Below are 21272 nucleotides of genomic sequence, written 5' to 3'. Positions count from 1 at the left end.
CCTAGGACCCTCAGTGAAAGTCACCCTATACGATGTTTAACATGTCTCAATACAACATTTATCAAAGCAGGTTAGATTCAGTCAAAGCCCTATGATGCAAGCAGCAATGAGTAATAATTACAGATTAGGATACAGAACAAAATAAAGAGGTCTGGGCAACCACTGGAAAATAGAAAGCCTTTTTTTAGAACCCCAGGAGAAAGTTTATGTTTTGTCTGACTGGTGGCTAGTGAAATTAGTGGGGGGGGGGGGGGGCGGGAGAGGGAAGGTCTGAAGCCCTTTTCTCTAGTCTAACTGGTACCTGTTGTAATTTGTCTTGAGCTGGAGCAAAATCAAAGGCACTCTGCCTTGCGGCTTGGTGCAGAGACATCTACTGATGTAACATGTCATTTCTTCAATAGGTCCACTGCAGTCTGTTGTAGAGAATATTTCTGCTGGTCCTACAATCTGCAACTTAGATTGTGGGCACATTTCCTTTGCCGGCCAAATGGAAGCCACGTGATGCACCCAATAAGCCAGGCTCCAGTCCCACAGAGTAGTTAGCGAACCTCTTTGCCTGTTATAAACCAATGCTGTTGTGTTGTCCACCAGTACTTGGACCATGCAAGGCTTGCTCAATGGCAAAGTACTTTAGATGGTTCTTAGTTTCAGAACAGTTACAAGGAACTTGGCTTCCCATGTATGCATCACAGCACACCATAAGATTCCAACAGTGAATCCCCCAGAGCAGATAAGATGCATCACTGATTACAACCACAGAGGGGATTCCCCTCTACTCCTACCAACTAAAGGAGCTGGGCATTAAACACCCATTCCCTATCTTCACTAGCCATTCCATCAGTGCTGCTACCAGTAAAGCTGGAATGGTGGGAGATATGAAGAAAGATATCAGTTTATATGCAGCCTAGATGTCTTACTGTGACATGTGGTAACCTAAAATCAATGTATTCATATTCCAGCTCTAGAAATGTACATAAACTGTAGGTTAATTTTACATTTTTAATACCACAATCATCTCATTAACCTTACTACCCTTGATTCCCTTTATTCCTGGATCAGGATTCCTGTGAAGACAACAGCATTTCACTCTACATATAGGTGGGGAAGGGACATTTTGCTTTGCTCTCCAATAGTAAAAAAAAAAAAAGAGAGAGAAAGAAAAACAGAACATTCTGGTAGATCCCGTATCAGACGATGAGAATAAAAATCCTACACCATACCCTTGGTTTGGCACCAAGATAGCAGCAGCTTGGAAAATACCCAAGCTGGATAGATAACTTTTACTTACTTATTTCTAAAAACACTTTAATTAAGATCATTTTTCGGAGCTTTTAAATAGTCCAAATTTCTCAGGACTTGTCTCTAACTATATCAGCAGCTATTTGTAATTGTACATAAGCGTTTGGAAGGCTATGCCGTTTTTTGGTTTTTTTGTGACTACAGATTCTTTGTCCACAAACAATGCAAAACAATGAAACAAACAACCTATCAACAGCTGCTCATCTCTCCAAACAGTGCGCTCATTGACCACACTGTGATGCCATTGCAGATCCCATCTTAAGAAAAACATACAAGACATTTATTTGTTTTAAAGTTGTCTATGCCTCCCCAAGTACATTCAAGACAAACTGGACCTTCCTCCCTAAATAACATTATGCAGATCCATGACTAGTCACTGAAATTTCTACTGAGAGAGTGAAGTTACCTGACTGAATATTCAAAGTGCATAGAAACTGTAAATAGTCATGGACTTCGCATGCTCTGGTTCTCTCTTATTTTAAAAAAATCAATATTTACAATAACAGTTTTGCCTTCTATTGTCACGACTTCCCAACATATTAATAAATTTAAGTTAAGCGCATCCTGCTATTTTCCACAAGTTAATCAGCATGCACTTAGCAGTTATAAAGAAACACATTTATGAAGGAATTAAAATCAATTGGATAACAATGGATGTCATCTACCCATTTCTCTCCTGCAGAGTCCTTACTGCACAGACTGCTTTAGTACTACATACAGCATACAGGAGGAAAAATGAAATTATTTTATTTGTGTGTGTTTAGTATATGGGACAAGCACAGATATGGGTTTTTACATTTTCATATTTTGTCCAGTTCTCAGGGGTCCCCCGGGAACTCCCAAGATTTTAGCAACATAAGAGAAATCTTAAAATAATCTCACAGCCTATTTGTTCAAAAGTGGAAAATCTCTGGACGAGTAAAGGACAAAACTTCCATTTCTTATCTGGATTTTATCACAACCAATTTAAAGTTTGGGAGATTCAAGGGAGGAAATATGTAAAAAGCAAGTATGAATGCATGATGGATCCACCACCTATGAGAGCTCTGGGGGAAAACACTAGTCCTTGATATGATCAATGATAATTCAAACTTTCTGCTCGTGGTTTATGCTGCTGTCAAAACCACTTTCTTGATGGAATAACAAAGAGCCTTATACACAGTTTGGGATATAGCGTTCCTTATATTAGCAGGACTGTCTCTCAATTGACCTAGATGCTGCACTGAACTACACACAAACAGTACTTCTAAAGAACCCTATTGACTTCAAAGGAACACTATGTTGGCAAAAGAGTCCACCAATACAGAGACCAAAGCAGGATAAAGGCTTATGGGTTTGCACCTTGCAGTGGGTCCTCTGGACGCCACTGGATTATAAATAAGAATTATTACAGTTTAACAGTACACCGCTACCTCGATATAACGCGACATGATATAACACGAATTAGGATATAACGTGGTAAAGCAGTGCTCCAGGGGGGCGGGACTGCGCACTCCAGTGGATCAAAGCAAGTTCAACATAACACGGTTTCACCTATAACGTGTTAAGATTTTTTGGCTCCCAAGGACAGCGTTATATCGAGGTAGAGGTGTATTAGCAAAAAACAGGAGACAGTCTTAAAGAAAATCTTGAAGATAGTGATTTATATCAGTGGTGGGCAACCTGCAACCCATCAGGGTAATCCGCTGGCAGGCCGCGAGACAATTTGTTTACATTGACCATACACAGACACGGCCGCCCGCAGCTCCCAGTGGCTGCAGTTCGCTGTTCCCGGCCAATGGGAGCTGTGGGAAGTGGCAGCCAGCCCGCACCACTTCCCGCCACTCCCATTGGCCAGGAATGGCAAACCGCGACCACTGGGAGCTGCGGGTGGCTGTGCCTGCAGATGGTCAACGTAAACAAACTGTCTCGCAGCCTGCCATCGGATTACCCTGACGGGCCATGTGCGGCCTGTGGGCCACAGGTTGCCCACCACTGATTTATACTCTTTAAGCCACAGATTAATTCACAGGTAGCACTCTAAATCCAGGAGCAAACACACACCTCAGCCTCACATTCTGACAACCATGTGGCTGAGAAGCCATTAGACAGACTGCCCTTAATTGTATTCTTGGGGGGAGAAAAAAAATGTAAGTTTTAATTACCAAATACCCAGCCTCAGAAACAGACTTTTCCCTTTTTCTGGTCGATATTTAACAAGGTACTAGAAGGAATGAAACTCCTGCCATTGATAATTTTGTTATTTTGAAATAAGCCTCATTTTGCCAGTCTGACAGAACCAAATGCATGCACTGTGTTTTCCTCTGAAGAAAATAATACTGGGCACATTTTAACAATTTAACTGCAAGTACTGTTTCTATAAAGTACTTTAACAGCATTCTGAGCAATTACTGCTTTTGCAAACTATTTAATCACAGTAAATTTTATGTGGAGCAACGGACTGTTGAAAGAGATGTGTAATCTAAATGGCAGGTGACTTAAAAGAAAACATACTTTATTACTGTTTAATAGCTGAATACAAATTTTGTAAGGTTGCATATAACCACACAAAAATAAACTTCAGTAAACTAGTTTTTTTAAGTCTGTGTGCTTATAATTTATCATCGCTGCTTGCTGTTCAGTATCTACAGAAATAGCACTGTATTGGTACACAATATCTAGAGAAGGATAGCCTTAACAAATAACGTTTTGATAACTAGACTGTTTTGCACATACAAAAAACTCTGGTTAAATAAACAAAATAGTTGTTTGGCAAAACATCAATTTATAACAAAAGATACTAGAACAACCTTTCTAGTCTCCAAAAGAATTACTGCATTCAAAACTCACTGTGGCGGAAGATTAGATTCAGTTCACCATTAAAAAGTTAATATAGAAAATTTAATTTACAATAGGAAATCTTGCATTCACAAACTTACTTTTAAAACTGACTGTCTTTAAAATTAAATTGTGCAGTACCTTCAAAGGTTAAGAATTCAAATTATGATTATTACGTGTTTTATAAATATGTAAAGTTTCCACACACAACTTGACCAAAGGTTAAGAATTCAAATTATGATTATTACATGTTTTATAAATATGTAAAGTTTCCACACACAACTTGACCAAGTGAATTTGACTTCCACCAATCAGCTAAAATCAAACACTTCCTGTTGCATTAAATATTCAGTCTGTTCCAGAATATAAGCAGGTTACATTTGTCTCCCCCCCCCCCCCCACACACACACACACACACCATTTAAATACCAGAAGTTATAAAAGGACTTAATATATTCTTACCAGAAGTTAAACAGATTTCAAAATCCTGAAAATTTAAATCTAAACTGAAAGCCAGTTCTGATACATTCACTCCTTTTTCCTATTTCATAGCATTTAGGGTATATTGCTCAGTTTTATGTCTCTTTACCCATCTGGGATAGCTTCCCTAAGTAAATGCAATCCTCAAAGCTTTAAAAATGCTTTTCACAATAAAAATATGTATATTTCATATACATCTAAGGTACCCCTTCAATCAACCCACAATCTTTCAGACACTCCAGGATCAATCACTATATATTACTCTGAGTTATGGCAAGGAAAGAACTAAGCAGCCATATGTTTCTGACACTAGACTAGGCCTGTGAATTTCATCAGTCTTGTGTATATCAAACAGGTGCACTGCCTAGAACCGTCTATGTCCTATTTATAATACATCACCAAGAGATGCCTACAGTTCCTCAATAACAAGTAACATAAAAATGACCATAAATGCAATGCATTTAGCACAGAATATTATTCTCCCTCTTTGTCCTTGGAAATAAAATCTCGAGAAAGGCAGATGACCGAGTGTAGTTAGTTCACTGTTTTAGAACCCTGCTAGCTGTATTCATCATTTAACAAGTATGCTTTCACTTCTCTATTTGTCTTAATACTCTCCAGAAGGGATCCAAAAAAAGATTATGAAAACAATGTACATCAAAAGCATAGAAGCCACTTCTACCCACCAATCTAAATAAGTGTGTGTGCACTCCCACCTTGGACAACAGCAAGTAAATGTGGGAGGGAGGAGAGAGGTATGTGAAAACTACACTCCCCATTCTGGACAGCAGCAAGTAATGGGGCTAATATATGCATGGGGCTAATATATATGTGAAAACTATGAAGTGACAGGCAGTGCCATGAAAGGAAAAGCAAGCCAGCTCCTATCACATCAGAATGCAGAATTTCCTAATGACATTTTATACTGTAGATGGGGGAACTGAGACGTGACAAGCAAAGGAGGTGCTGACTGCCGTAAGAGAACAGTGGCCTTACAGCATCAGCAGCCGTCTAGACCCTTTGCACCTCAAAACACAGCTAATCTGTGCATGATCCAAACCAGCAAAACCTGCACAGAAGAGTAAAGGGGAGGCAAAGGCCACTGTATGTTTCTGCTAAAACTGACAAGTAAGTGCAGAAAGATGCAGGACACAGGCTGCACCAGGAGGGTCTTACAACAGCTGCCGCTCAGCTCTTGTAAAAAGGAAGAATAAGCAGCAGCCATGGTACAAGAGCCGCTGTATCTGAAGTCTATAATGCTGGTGTCAGGAATGCCAAGGCACTTTGGGCCACTTACCCCGACCCACACTGACAGCTCCAGAAAGATATTTACATCTGTCCCCCCCTCCCCCCCCGTGATGAACCTCCCCGTTTCAGCCTCCCAGGGTGTTTACACCCCCTCCCCTCCCCTGACAGCCCTCCAGGGTGTTTACACCCCCACCCCTCTCCTGACAGCCCCCCAGGGTGTTTACACCCCCACCCCTCTCCTGACAGCCCCCCAGGGTGTTTACACCCCCACCCCTCCCCTCCCGTGACAGCCCCCCAGGGTGTTTACACCCCCACCCCTCCCCTCCCTTCCTGTGACAGCCCCCCAGGGTATCGTCTACATCCGTCCTCTCCTCCTTCACCCCCCCCCCCAACGCCGCCTCTCCACCCCTAGCCTGCCCTGCCCCCCATCCCTCCAAGACCCCTCCCAGCCCGTATCCCCCCACCTGCCCCCTCACGCACCCCTCCGCAGGGCCTCGTCGTAGCTGAGGAAGCCGATGCGCGACTCCTTGGCGCCCATGGTGCGCTCAGTCCATGGCCTCCGCAGCCCGGCCGGCTCGGAGCCCGGGATGCGCCGCTAGCGACTCCCGAGCAGGAGGAGGAGGGGGCCGCTCGTCGTCTCCGCCACCGCCTCCATGCCGCGTCACGTGGGGCGCTCCCTCCCGGGTCACGTGCCGGGGGAGTGTTGTGGTTCAGCAGCGGGCACCGCCCCTAACGGACACGGCGCGCTGACGCCACGCAGGGGACTCCCCGGGGGCGGGGCTGGGACGACCTGTGTCACGTGGTGCATAGAGCGCCCCAATTGCAGCGCTCGGTCGCCGCAGGGAGTCGTGAGGGGGTGGGCGCGGGAGGCGCACTGGATAGGGGGCGTTTGGGGCCTCGCTGGGGGGGGGGGGGGAGCCGTGCTGGGTGTGGGGGATGGGGCCTCGCTGGATGGGGGAAGGGGGTCACATTGGGTGAGGGGGGACCACACGGGAGGGGATGGGGCGTCAATGGAGGGAGGAGCTACACTGGATGGGGGGGCAAGGGGCCTCACTGGGGGGAGGGGACACTGGATGGGGAGGGGCCTCACTGAGGGGAGGGGATGGGGAGGGGCCTCACTGGGGGGGAGGCGACACTCTGAAGGGAAGGGGACCACGGAGGGGGTGGGAAGGGGTTGCAAGACATACCTGGTGGGAGTGAATGTGCCACCATTAACTAAGGAATGTGAATTTCCCCCCTGAAATTCTAGGCTCCCCGACCCTGTGACAAGTATCAGAGCTTCTTTGCTAGATAGAGAGCCCATAGCTCAATTCAAGGGGAATCCAGGGATGGGAAGGAAACACTATAAGCTGGAGTAGACGAGCATCTTCAAACACCCCCAAACTCAGAGGGAAAATTGGATATTGATCTGAACTTTATGGCTTGTATCCATTTACAATGAATGTCACTTTTATGTGCTTTTTCAATCTAAGAAATGTATCCAGTTCAAAGAATGCTGCAGCTGTCACATGGCAGGAGCAAATTTCTGTTCCCATATAAAGTGGTGCATTTAAATTGCATGAGGCAGAATAAATGGCTTCCTTACAGGGCTCATGATTTAAAACACCTTTAAGATATAGAATGAACATTTGTAAGATTAAAAAAAAGAAGAAGAATATACTTTTTCTTAAAAAGAACAGGAGTACTTGTGGCACCTTAGAGACTAACACATTTATTAGAGCATAAGCTTTCGTGGACTACAGCCCACTTCTTCGGATGCATCTGAAGAAGTGGGCTGTAGTCCACGAAAGTTTATGCTCTAATAAATTTGTTAGTCTCTAAGGTGCCACAAGTACTCCTGTTCTTTTTACGGATACAGACTAACACGGCTGCTATTCTGATACTTTTTCTTATCTATACAACTAAAATATGATTACCTTTGAAAGTATTAGTCCTAGAAACATACATAGTCTGGGTCACTTCCAACTAGAAAATGTAGAAAACTGGTTTCTGTGGCCAATACAGCCCAAGTATGGTTCATATAGGACACAGCCCATGGAAGAAGGTGGGAGTTGCAGCAGTATCACAGTGTCATGTGACTGGATTGAACACATGAGAAAACATCCTCTTATAGAAGAGCTTTCAATCCTGAGTTGATGGATATTGGGAAGACTTGACCTGCTAATGATATCTAACTTATTCTGTGGATAGATAAAGGACTTCTGTCTCACTCTCTACTATTCTCATTCTAGTATCTTTTGAGAAGAAAGATGGCCATGTTAAAGGAACTGACCTGGAACTCAGGCCATCTGGGTTTAATTCCTAGCTCCACCAGGAACTTCTTGAGTGATCTTGTGCATGTCCTCTTAATTTCTCTGTGCTTCTGTTTGACAGGTGTAGAACAGGGGTGATAACATTTGCAGTGCCCTGCAGTCATGTGGGTTTGGAAGAAACTGCAGAGGGGGGCCGTCCAGGAATCAATGTTAGCAAGAGAGCAACTGTAGAAAGCAATTGAATGAGGGACTAATGGAAACTGATGATGGCATAAGACTGCTTTCTACATCTTTCACACTCATCATTATCGCCCCGGCTCCAACCCTTCCCACCTTCTCCTTCACAGTCTCCAACCTCCTCCATTCCTTTGTCTTTCCATCTAACTATCCCCGTTCTAACATGACCCAACTGAAAGGATTTAAATAAAAAAAAAGGAGGGGGGGGGAGAATCACAGAACTAACATGGCTCTTGCAGCCATCACCATGTTAGTTTGCTTGTATGTTTTATCTCTTTCCCCTACCCTTTGTCTTATCTATTTAGATTGTCAGCTCTTTGGGGCAGGGACTGTGTCTTATTCTGTGATTATACAGTGCCTAGCACCATGGTGCCCTGTTCTCAATAAACCACTAGGCACTAACATAATAAACATGATACATTTAAAAAACCCATGTTCCTTCACCACTCTTTGTGTAACTTATCCATTTAAACTGGAGGTTCTTTGAGCACAGATTGTCTTACTTTGTGTTTGTCTGGTGCTTAGTCCAGTAGAACCCAAATCTCAGGAGGAGCCTCTCTGTGGTACAAAATACTAAATGATCTTTCAGAAGCACTAGAATTTTGCCTTAAAATGCTTAGAAGTAACTTTATTTATCTATTCCTTTTTAAAATACAAATCAGAGAGTTTGCACAATGGGCAATCCCAGGTTTAACAATGAAAAAAGTTCTAGATTGGGAAAACAAACTGAGACTTTATGATGGCTAGGTCTTTGTCCAGATTAAATTAACTGTGTTCTCAAAGTTACCAAAGCAGATTAATAGAGATAAGATTTTAAACACTAATGTAGGATTTGATCCACCATTACATTTATAATGAAGCCTGGTCTTGGAGAGCAAACTTATATAATTTCTTCCAGTAACATTTTATATCAAATTAAAATTAAATTGAGACACAGTAAGTTTAGATCTTTATTAGATTAATTCAATGTATCTGTTCATCTAGGAACATGCCACCCATCCATAATGATGACATGTAAAAGACCCCTATTCTTTTGACTGATTTGATTTATTGTATTTATGCTTTGTTACATACAATGCTTTGTCTCATTTTATTTCATTATTTGCTGACTATTTAGCACCCATTTTCTCTTAAAGGACTTGGCATAATTATAAAATACCAGTGTGAAGAGTAGTGCGTGGTAACTGCTGCATATGTGATACAGAGGGTGGGCTACATGTTTCTTACATAGCTATCTTCAATCACCTCATTCACCCAGCAGCATTTCTGCCACCCTTTGAGAAGGCTGCTTTTTAGCCCCCCAGGCTGATGGAAGAACATCACAATAGTCTGATGAACAGGGTCATGGTGATAGGGTTGCAGTAGGCAGACAGTGAAAGGAATTCATATTCGGACATCTGTTGAAGACACTTGATCTTCAAAATTGATTTGAATTCAAAACAAGCTGATGAGGTAGGGGCCCAGATGAAACAAGGGAGTAACGGATTGCACCAGAGTAAGATATGTAGCAGCATGAGAACGTCCGGTGCAAGACTCAAAAAGAACACTTCAGTAAGTTTAGTAAGGGTGGAATCAAGTAAATCTGGGTCTGTTTAAGTGATACAGGTGAACAAGAAGACTAAGAAGGAGTGTGGTCTAATAGAATGAACGCAGGACTCAGAAATATGAGTTCTAAGCCCAACCCTGTTACAAGTCACTGTAACTCGGTGCCCATCTTCCTCCTGGGATGTTTTTAGCATTAATTGTTGCTTGTAAAGCACTTAGTATTTACATAGCACTGTACATTTGCAAAGTTTCATTATCTTCTGATTTAGTGCAGCCCTACAGGTATGGATGACGATTGAAGAACACATGGGTGTCATTTAGGACTTGTATATAACACCAGATAAGTAGATATGGTGCTTCCAAAGAGAATACATCAGTCCCGCCCCAGAGCCTTCGACATAGATAGATGCAGAAGAGCAGTAAAGTGAACAAAATATGGATGTCATATTGGAAAAGGTGGTTAAACAGATAAAGGCCTACAAAAGAGACAAAGTGGTGTTTTCACAGAATGACCAGATGAGGAATTTTCAAGATACTGACAGGACCCAGGGAACATGGGATTAAAGAATAGCAGTACCAAAAACAACACCACCACTGATGCTAAGGATCCAAGACAACAGTAGATAGAGGAGCATTTCATTTCTAAACTTCAGCAGGAGAACACTGCATGGCACTGAAGACTCCCTTGTTTCCAAGCATTCCTAGGTATTCCCCTTTGAATATCACTTCTCTTTGAGTCTTTTTATTGGTACAGATAAAAGGCTATTATTACTGCTGCCAATTACCATACATAAAACAATAATACTGCTGCAGATACTGGTTTATGGGTAGATTATCATTCTTTTTAAAAAATTTTGTAGATTATGATTTTGCCAAGGGAATTTTGTCTCACGCATTCCAACACGAGTGCAGCCAACTATCAAGTATATTTTGTGAATAGTAGCCACAAATTTGAGCTTGGGAATTCTGAAGCAATAGTGCTGTAAGGTTGGAAGTTTCAACTGTCCAAGGGATAAAAAGCTTTTAGCTTATCCTCCCTTCTTTTCCACTAAATAAGCCCCTCTTCACGGTCTCTGCCTTAATCAATTTCAGAGAGGTAAATAAAATCAATAAACAACCTCAGGACTTTAAAACCCTCCCTTGCAGCCTTTGCCTTCTCCCCAGGTAAAAGCCATTCAATGGACACATCAAGGTGCTTTGGACTTTAGATCATTGCACTGCCTCCACTTTTAAAAGAGAACTAGTTAATGATAGCATTTGTCATTAATGCTGCCAAGAGCTCTCAAACTCGCTCATGTTGAAAATATGACACAACCCGAATGAAACAGATGCCTCAGAATTCCATGCTTAGCATTTGTGGATTTAACATACAAGAGAGCTTAGTATAGATTTCTCTCAAAGGTTCTTGATGTTGTGGAGCCATCAACTGTTGAGTTCCCCTCCCAGTACTATGAAATCAACTAGTTACGGTAATTCATAAGGTACCTTCACTACAGAAACACTTTGCAAAATACACACACAACAAACTTAAAACTAAATAATGTTTGAGATCACTCTTTTAAAAATTTGATGATGTAAAGGTGATTACTGAAGGGAAGAGGCTGTTATTTAAAAAAACCAATAGGATGTAGTTTAGATACAGAGTTAAGTTTTGAAGAAAGACTTACAAAATGTGATATTAAATGTTTTTTATGACTTTTAAAAAATCTTTTGAAATGAACAAGCATTTTTGTTCCGACTGGATCCATACTGAAGGTCTGACATACTAGTCTCAGACGGTGTCTGGAGATAACTGAAAATGGGATTTTCAAAATGATTTAAGCAGTTCAGGAGCTTAAGTCCCATTAACTTTCAGCAGGCCTTGTGCTCTTAAGTCACTTAGGGTGTATCTACATTGTAATAAAAACAGGGCCGGCTCTACCATTTTTGCAGCCCCAAGCAAAAAAAAAAAAAAAGCTGCCCGAACTGCCGAAGCAAAAAAAAAAAAAAGCCGCCCGGACTGAGCCGCCCCAAGAATGGACGGAATGCCGCCCCTTAGCATGTGCCGCCCCAGAGGCTGATGCCTGGAGCTGGCTCTGAATAAAAGACCTGCTCACTGAATCTCAGAGCCCAGATCAATTGACTTCTGCTTATGGGGCTCAGGCTGTGGGTCTGAACATAACAGTGTAAAGTAGACAGTCCAGCTCAGGCTGGAGCCTGGGCTCTGAGACCCTCCCTACCTGCCAGGTTTCAGAGCCTGTGTTCCAGCCCAACCCGCAACGTCCAACAGCTATTTCAGCCCCATGAGCCTGAGTCAATGGACTTGGGCTCTGAGACTTGGGGCCACGGGTTTGTCTTTGCAGTGTAGACATACCGCTAGAATCTTTGGCAAAAACACGGCAAACAAAGCTATCTGTATCCCCCAGTCTGGAAAGAAACTCGAGGAAGAAATGAAGGCGGGGATGATTATTCTTATCATTTGTATTACTGTTGCACATATAGGCCCCAATAAGGATTAGGATCCTGTTGTACTATGCACTGGACAGATATAGAACAATCCTTGCCCCCAGCAGCTCACCATCTAATGTAAGACAGGATGCAACAGTGAATAGAACACTAGGAAGAAGCAGAGGGAGGATGGGGGGGGAACAGCAAAGACGTGTGTTAACATAGGCTAGCTATGTGCGTAGTCAAATGGTTTAATTTTTTAATTATCAGATATAACAATGAATGAGGTAAATGTCAAGTCACTACCTGCCAATTTAATTCTAGACTAATCAATGGGGTAGGGGAGGAGGGAATAAGAAAGTTTCCTCCAAGAAAATACAAACAAAACTCCACATGTAAATAGTAGCCTCTTGCAGCACATTCCGTATTCTCCAGGAAATAAGTGGTATTGCAGAGAAATCAGAGGGTGAAATTCACCACAGTGCTACATGTGACTAGGGCCAGGAAATAAAAGAACAACCTCTTACCAGCATTACTATGCGTCACACCTTTATTACATAAACATTGCCTCGGTACTGTTTGCAACCTTAATATTGCAGCATTGTCCTGGTACAGGAACAAAGCAGAAATGGGCCACAGACTTACAAGTTTTAATTATCTATACTGTAGGAAATGCAGTAAAGAAAACTGAATTAGTGGTGGGAAAATAGATTTATATTAGTAGAATTTAGTTTTAATAAACTAATTATTAGTAAACAGATAAGGAAATGTGGTTTAAAAATTAGGTTATTTCACAGTAATCTCTCTTGTGTTTTGAAATAAGTTTTTCTGTTAAAATATTCAGAGCTTTTATGTACTTATTAACCATTCCCCCATGTTAAAAAACAAATTGTGTTAATGAATCCAGTGCTCATAACAAAAAAATTAAGAGCATGGTCTCCAATCAACAATAAATTGTGCTAGTGCATCCTTTCCGCTGATTCATTATTCTCATTAGTACAAATCCTCCTTTTTTTAAGTCATCCCACGTTTTTAATTTGTGACTTATTCAGGGTTCAGATGTAACTGTACTTCACTTTAACAAGGGAAGTCATATTTGCATTTGTGCTCTTCATCTTTCCCCTGGCTTAGTTTGTAGCCTTCATTTTGTGGGTTCATGGCAGGCTTAGACGTAGTCAAAGTGTTGTATATTTCTCCACTTGGTGCATCAACACAGCTTCCATTAATAATAAGAGAAACTATATGAATTAAGAAAACTAGGCTACCTGCACTCGTAGCTGTTTTAACTTTAGTGGTTGGTCTGACACTTTAAGAAACACTGCCTCTGCCACACCTAAAGAAAATAACAGAAGCTACATCCCAAACTTGAATCTCTTATTCACACATTTAGTCTTCACTCATGAGAGTAAGGGTTACACAATCAGGCCTATGAGATTTGCTAACATGGAAAATAGCAATAATTACTCTTTTCTTACAGACTTTGCAAATTTGTCCCTGTTCCAAAAGAAGAAAGGTGCAGCAATTTGTGGATGCCACAAGGCAAGAGTAACTTATGTGTTAGCAAATTATGTAGATTTCACATACTTGCTTATTTTGTAGCAACTTGTGTGATTATGCTGTATATGCAGAAGTGCTCAGCACTGTGATCAAATTAATCAAGCTGCTGGAGTGAACTCTGTGGGAACAGATGAACTTGGCAAAGCTGTTGCTGTTAAAAAAATTCTCTTCTCTGTGATAAAGGGGAAAATGCAGACCTGATTCCAAAAATGTGTCATTCATAAAGTGAAACACTCTGTAATTTATCAACATAATTGAAATTGATGGGAATATAGATCTCCCATCTCACAGTGTTGTCTCTGTGTAAGAGAATAGCATTATCTCTTGTCAAGAAATTCTGTGATGTAAAAGGAAACATGTTTAATAAAAGCTATTCTGTATTCTGTCATGCATACAAAAATACTGAGTCACTAGGAACAGCACTGACGGATTTCTCTATAGTAAGAGCCACAGCAACAAAAGAGGAAGTGGTGTGAAGAGAGAAAGTGCTGGTAATCAATAATACACGATCAAATGGAAAGATTTAATACAAAAGTGACTGAAATGTTGACCCCCCCCCCATCTCAAAAGAGTCGAGCTACAACTCGACATTGCTCCCGTGGTGTAACATCATGCTAATGCCCAGCAGGCACCAGCTCACCACTGGGCACAACAAGGCAACTTTCTCCATAACACAAGAAATGGCATCTCCCTCACAGTCACCCCCGCTGGGTGCCAGATCTGTAAAATCTTCTGTTTGTTTGTTTGTTTTTTAAAGAAAAAAGATTAAACAAAGCTACACAGTGGAACCACTTTTGAATATGAACATTTTGCTAAGAGCTGATGGAGCACATTTCACCAAACGCAGGTTTTCCACTTCGTTGGCAGTCTGTTGGGGCTTTGGGGGCAAACGGATACTGTATTCTTTCCACCTACCTTTTTCTATTGGGCCCTCTCTTGGTGGGCGGGGTGGGGGGAGAGTTTTCCCCCCTAAAATTAATTAAACTGAGATTTTTGTTTATCAATTGTCTTAGCTAAATCAAACTCGTTTATATATCTGAAAAGGGCGATTAATGCTCATTACGCTAACAGGTTCGAAGGTGCATTTGCTGTCTGAGTTAGGCCACCCCTTGTCCATGCTTGGTACGATAGCTGATCATTTCTGTGATCTGCCTCTGCAGCTGAGCTCTGGGAGGGTGAGGTTCGAATGCCCCATAAACAAAATTTTTAAATCTGCCTTAAAAATGATAAACGTGACTCATAACTGTGAGTACAACTGCAGCCTACACAGAGCTGCTGTAACCTCAGCCCCAAGGAATGGCTTTTCCCCCTTCATTTCAGGTGAATTTAGCACTCGTGAAGGATGCCTAAGTGACAGCCCTGTGAACTCTGAAGGCCTCCATTTAGTACAGCATCAGCAGCCGCAGTGCAGTCTGACTCACACTACCTCACTAATGAGCCTAAGTATTGTTCTCCAGGGTCACCACTGGCTTAGTTCACTTCTTCATAGCCCGTGCAATTCATGATCAGCTGAGATGGTCAAAAAGAGGATGAAATGTGGTGGCAGCTTTGTCCACGGTCTAGACCAAGACAACCGGCTCTCCTCACTTAAACCCCTAAACATTAATCTGGTCACAATCATATTCAGACGCTGTCAACCTGGGCCAGAGTTAAACAAGTGAACTAGACGAGTGAAGTTCCCTAGCTCTATACCCTTTCACTTTAAATGGAGCATAAGGCTGCACACATTTATCTTGGGTTTCTGGTGTTGTCACATAAAGTCTGTCTATCAGAAGAACTTCTGCAACTGTAGGCTAACAATAGATAGCAATAGCTGGATTTTCAAAGGTGCTTGAGCGAGTTAACTCTCCAACTCCAATTCAATGGAACTTGAGCATCTAACTAGGCTCTTTTGAAAATCCCAGCTAATATCTTTTACCTATGTCAAAGCAGAAACATTCTTTTAAAGATTTCCCTTAGTTATTTTCAAAATAGTAAAACAACCGGGGGTCTGTTATTTAACCATATATACATATAATGTAGCCAACACCTTTATGCAATGTTGACATGAACTTTTAGTTAATTCCCCACCTCCAATTGTTCAGTTACGTTCTTGACATAAAAGGACAACGTTTTTTATTTACTAAATCAGGTTTTAGTTGATAAACACTGAACAAACATTGAAACTGCAAAACATACCACACCCAACACACAGGAATGTAGCAATCATTATGACCTTACCAGCAGGCAGACCTTACAGTCCCATAGTATCTCACATCATAGATGGCAGAAAAGGAGTCTGGAACTACTGGTTATATACTCACAAATGTGTATTATGTATATATATTTCCTCCGCTCCCAGATAGTTTCTATTTGCTTTATCTTCTCATTAATTTTTTTACCCACATATCATGGTTGATGATGATGGCTTTTAGTGGTAAGGTACCAGCTGTTCATCATTGGAAGTTGATGCACATGTGACCTTGAAAAGGTCCAAGGGGTCAATCAGAATGTGGCTTTGAACTAACAGTGTGTCCTCCTCCAGCCAACTTCTCATAATACTTGGCATTTATACAGTACTTTATAACCTTTAAAGTACTGTACAAACATAAGCTTGCTAATACCTACAGAATAATTCCCTTACCCAGCCTCTCCATTTTTATTGTCAAATACAGTTTTCCAAAGTCCCTGAAATCAGACTGGGAAGTTCATATTGTTTACTACTTACAGGAAGATTTTTTAAAAGGTACAGGAAAACCAGCAGAAAAAACATTTCATAGTCCAATTAGCAAACTGAAGGTCTTCAATGAATTGCAACCCCCAGCCTTCTAATTACTAAACTATACACGACGGTTTGGTGGTTTGGAAAGCCAAAGAATGAATGTTTCACATCTTCTGTCGCTAGACACTAGAAGGATTAAATGGATAGTTGGGAAGAAGGAAAGCCAGAGACCTACACAACCCTGCTTAACCTGAGAGGTCTTCCTTCACAAAGCAGAAATATTTATGATTAATAGCCCATTATAAGTAATACCTGCAATTAGTCAAGATACTCCTGTCATTAGGTACCATGTTGTAGGTCAGAACAATCTCTAGCCTTTTTTCATTAAAGCCAAATTCCTTTCTGATATATGTGAATCTTCTTGAGTGCTACATGACCTACATATAAATGCCTCAGCAGATTCAGTGTGCCTCTGACTAACGCCTCTTCGCACTTATTTATTACACTTGATCTAGAGAAACATATTCACTGCCTGCTATTGTCACATTTTGTTTAAATATAAAATTAATAGCAATTAATAGCCAAAGCTTAAGTCAGGTGACAGGCAGTGGAAATATTAGAAAAGCCAGGAAAAACAGGAGGAACGAAGGAGAAAAATGACGGGAAAATAATTGATCCAGGGCATTATATGATGAAGGATCAAAGCTGCACTGCTTTCCTACACTTCTTGTTTTCCTTTTTAGATAGGAATTAGTGATATGAAATGAGGACCTTTGCCAATATCTGTAGACCTGATCCTGAACTCCTTAGGCATCTTTAATTGAAACAGATGTGAGTTTTGCCTGAATAGATTACATCTTATTATACAGGTCAGTGACATGAGTGAAAATCCAGAGTAACTCCATTGAAGTCAAGGAAGATGTACGTTAGCGTAGATCTGGATTAACTCCATTGACTTTGATGGAATTAGTCCAGACTGACAGTGGTGTAACTGACCTTCACGACATGCAGGATTTGTATTAGCGATAATTACTAAAGGGATAAAAAAAATACCCCAGAAGTTTACTTTTCAATTAAACAGATTTAAACTCCAACCATAATAATGGAGCATTGATTTCCCAACTGTAAGAGAATTTGTAATGTTCTAGACAAATATCTTTTCATTAAATCCTGAAATAAATAAATAAATAAATAAATGTATTCAGGGTTATAAAGTTGTTCCTCAGAATTAAGTACTAATTTGGATTATAAATGTTTTGCAACCTGAATACTAGATGACTATTGACAAAGAAAGCTGGGGAAAGAGCAGATATAAAAATTATTACAAATACATGCACAGTAGCTACTTTTTGTTTGGTGATAAATAGATTAAAAACAGTATTTACAGTAGTTGAGAGCAGACATTTATTTCCTTCTTATCTGCTCAGCCAAGCGGTAACCGATGGCATATCATGTTTATTCTTCATTAACACAAAAGCATGTGTTGAAAAAGCAAATGTTTCAAAAGATTTAATGGCAGAATTAGTTAATTAATTACCCTTCCACCAGGGCAGGGTTCATTTCCAAATCTAATCAGATAACAAATGAAAAATTATTTTGATAGTTTTTACCTCGTGGCTAGTGGACAAAACCTACTGGTTAGTTAGTTAATCCCTATGACAAACCCCACACACGCTTCATCACAGGTGACCTGTACCAGCAAAGATATTGCAGGTCTGGACACTGGAGCCTCGTCAGGGAAACTCACAAAGAGACTACCTCTGCTATGCCTGATTCTAGCAATGCTTTTACTGTTAAACTGTAATTCTAGTAAGTGATTTTTTTTTATAAAAAGCACTTTTGAATAGACATCTTTTTCCTGTAGACAAATGTTGAATAAGCTATGCCTATCATATGCTATAAACAGTATAAATGCACCTCTTTGTTACCAGAATATTGTGAAAGATCAAAAAAGCACTTAATATATTATTTAAGCCTATATAATTTTCAATTCTTGGAAACCATCAATTAAGCTACATATCACAACTGCAATAATTAGCAATAATTTTCCAAATCCCTATATGCCTAACAAAGGCTCGTATTTAGCATTTTCAGGCTGGTAGGAGGGAATCAGAATATAGCTGAAATTAAATAGCACAAGTGCTGGTTCTTTTTGCCTATCACAACAAAGTCTACAGTATACTACTACACCCACAGCAATATTAATACAAGATTAGAATAACATTGATCTAATAAAAATATGGTTTGCCTATTATTTTTAAGTGGCAACAGGGTTTTCAGAGCTCTACAAGACACTGAAGAAAGCAAGGTGCCTGCCTTAATCTGAAATCCAACCAGAACAACTATGTGTAGCTTGAAAGCTTGTCTCTTTCACCAACAGAAGTTGGTCCAGTAAAATATATTACCTCACCCACCTTGTTTCTCCAATCTGAAATAGACAGACACTACCAAATGGACACGGGGGGGGGGGGGGGGGGGGTTGGACGGGACTCCAGAGGGAAGTTCCTTTTGTTACTGAGTTAAGTTTATGGACTTTACAGAGGAGTACATTTTAAACTGGAATTTAAATGAGGGTGATGCCTAGTTCATTGGGAGAGGGACAGGATTCGAGGCACGGGGAACATCATCAGGAGAAGCCGGTTAGAATTCAAAAGAAACTGCATACAGAACAAATGCACACAGAGCATAACAAAGCGGAGAACGACACAGCTCTCCCAGTCCCATAAACTTGATATTCTCAGATTGAATTATCCAAGGCATTGGCAATCCTCATCTCAGTTCTCTCCCCCATTCATTTCACCACTCGCTAGTTTCGATGTTCCCTGGTTCTGGGGCTTTGGGTTCTTTGTTCCTGTAAGTGTCTTTCTAGGAGTTACACTTTTTTCATTTAGTTAAATAAAAACAAAGTTCAGAACTCCGGCTACCCCCAAAGGTGTCTCTTCCTCTATGGCCCCATTTCTCTACCTGCAAGTGTCTTTTGGGCTCTGTCTTTCTCTCTCTGCCCCCAGGCTTTTGTCTTCTATTGCAAAACTACTAAAAACTCTCTCGCTGTTTATTCCAGAAGTTCATCGGCCTCCCTTCTGCCCTACGGCTCCTCTCTGCTCTCCTTTAGTCCTTTCTTCCCTACAACCCAGCTTTTAGTTCTCTCTCTCATTGCTCTCCCATCTCTCTCTTTTTGCCTCCTATCCCTGCTTTACTAGTTCCTGTCTGGCTTTTATTCTTCACTATGTTTCTCTGCACGTCTTCCCAGTCCCCAGCTTTCCTGTGCTACATTCTCATGACAAGGGACAATGCAGACCTTTCTGATGTGTGTTACATTGATTCTCATGATAATTTCAAGAGCCTTCCTAGTATGTTTAATGTGTTTTTAAATTGATGAGTCAAGTTAATCCCTGGTTCAACTCCACTGATGTCAGTGGAGTTGAACCTACATCCATCAGGGCTGTCTCCCAGCCTTCAAAATGTAAAGACAGCACAACTGCCATGGTTTCATTTTCACATAGCAAACCACATGAAGAGTGTGGGTTTAATATTAAAGGGCCACCATCAGAGAGGTTAGTTTCAAAATTTAAACTAACAATAAAAGTCTTTTAAAAAAACCTAATCTTAACAGAAGCGTTTTTATGATTTTGTAATGTGTTAGGTTTTTAATATATTTCTCTGAAACGCTTGTGACTCAAACACTGCAACCCTGTGTTAAGGTATCAGAATCTGAAAATGAAGTTGGCTAGCACATAATGAAAGTCACTTGTCTCTTTTAGTTGCCCAAGGTAATAGGAGTACAGTAAGTAAACCAGCGGCACAAATGGTGAAAAGTAAATTAGATCTTTGACATTCTTTCAGTTTTCAAAGTATGAATGGCTGCTAATAACAGAGAAGAACATGTGCTTTTTCAGAATATGAAGCCACATCATATTTGCCTTAAACTATAAAAGCAAGTAATCCCAAGGACTTCAAAAGTGGGTAACTTTTGTTAGTAAAGCGAGCAGGATTTGGTCCATGTTTTTTTTAATTTGACTTTGTTCTTTTAATTTTGAAAAGAGAAAAATCTAAATACTGCACCAGGGAATCGTTATCTGAGGAAAGATACTTGAGGTTAAGAAAAGTATAAATCTGCAAAATCCGCATTTCAGTCAGTACAAAGCCAAGTAAGCCAGGTTTGCTAGGAGTGAAGCAGTTTCATTTTTCAACAAGTGCAGGCATCACTTAGCGCAATTTATATGACCATGTGATCTAACATGAACTGAAGAGTAAGTTACGCTATTGAAAAATACCTAATTTACTTCAGACTTTTTCATAAGCCACAGCAACAGGAATGAGACTTGTTAACATGCCACCAACAATGCATATTTCAGTTTGTAAGAAGTAAGTGAAGGACAATAAAAAAGGCCATTTAACTGTTCTGTCTCTGGTCATCTGGAAGTCGCAAGCTGCTCAGAGGATGCTGATAACCTATTTTCGAGTTCCCCAGGACTCCAGGCTGCTTAAAAAAATAGTTGTACAGTCTTGCATTTACAAGTAGCATTAATGAAGGAACTGGCACCTGGCTGGAAGCACTAAGGAACAGAGGCACATTTGTGCCAAATAGGAAGCATAAAAATAGCATAGTCTCTGAGGAAAGAACACAAAGAGGGATGCTATTGTTGACAAGGAGGGATCAGGCATGAGAGGTGCAGTAGTGATGCCTCTGGGTTAGCTGTTGATAGTAA

General features: G+C 40.8%; 1 protein-coding gene across 15 annotated transcripts in view; it reads right to left on the bottom strand.

The window, feature by feature from the left end:
• The window catches only part of USP32 (ubiquitin specific peptidase 32), a 147251-nt gene extending 140702 nt beyond the window's left edge, over window positions 1–6549 (bottom strand). For 12 of the 15 annotated variants that reach the window (XM_042857885.2, XM_042857888.2, XM_008178815.4 and 9 more), the window contains exon 1: window positions 6325–6549. In XM_042857885.2, the coding sequence (XP_042713819.2) occupies window positions 6325–6382 (58 nt within the window). In that variant the 5' untranslated portion in view covers window positions 6383–6549. The remainder of the gene's footprint in view (window positions 1–6324) is intronic. The other 3 variants (XM_042857886.2, XM_065573113.1, XM_065573114.1) reach the window with 1 other exon arrangement.
• Window positions 6550–21272: the final 14723 nt, after the last annotated feature.

This window comes from Chrysemys picta, chromosome 19 (genome assembly GCF_011386835.1).
Source record: "Chrysemys picta bellii isolate R12L10 chromosome 19, ASM1138683v2, whole genome shotgun sequence".
Lineage (NCBI taxonomy): Eukaryota > Metazoa > Chordata > Testudines > Emydidae > Chrysemys > Chrysemys picta.
Note: the sequence above shows the minus strand (reverse complement) of the source record. Positions and strands in the feature narration are given on the sequence as shown.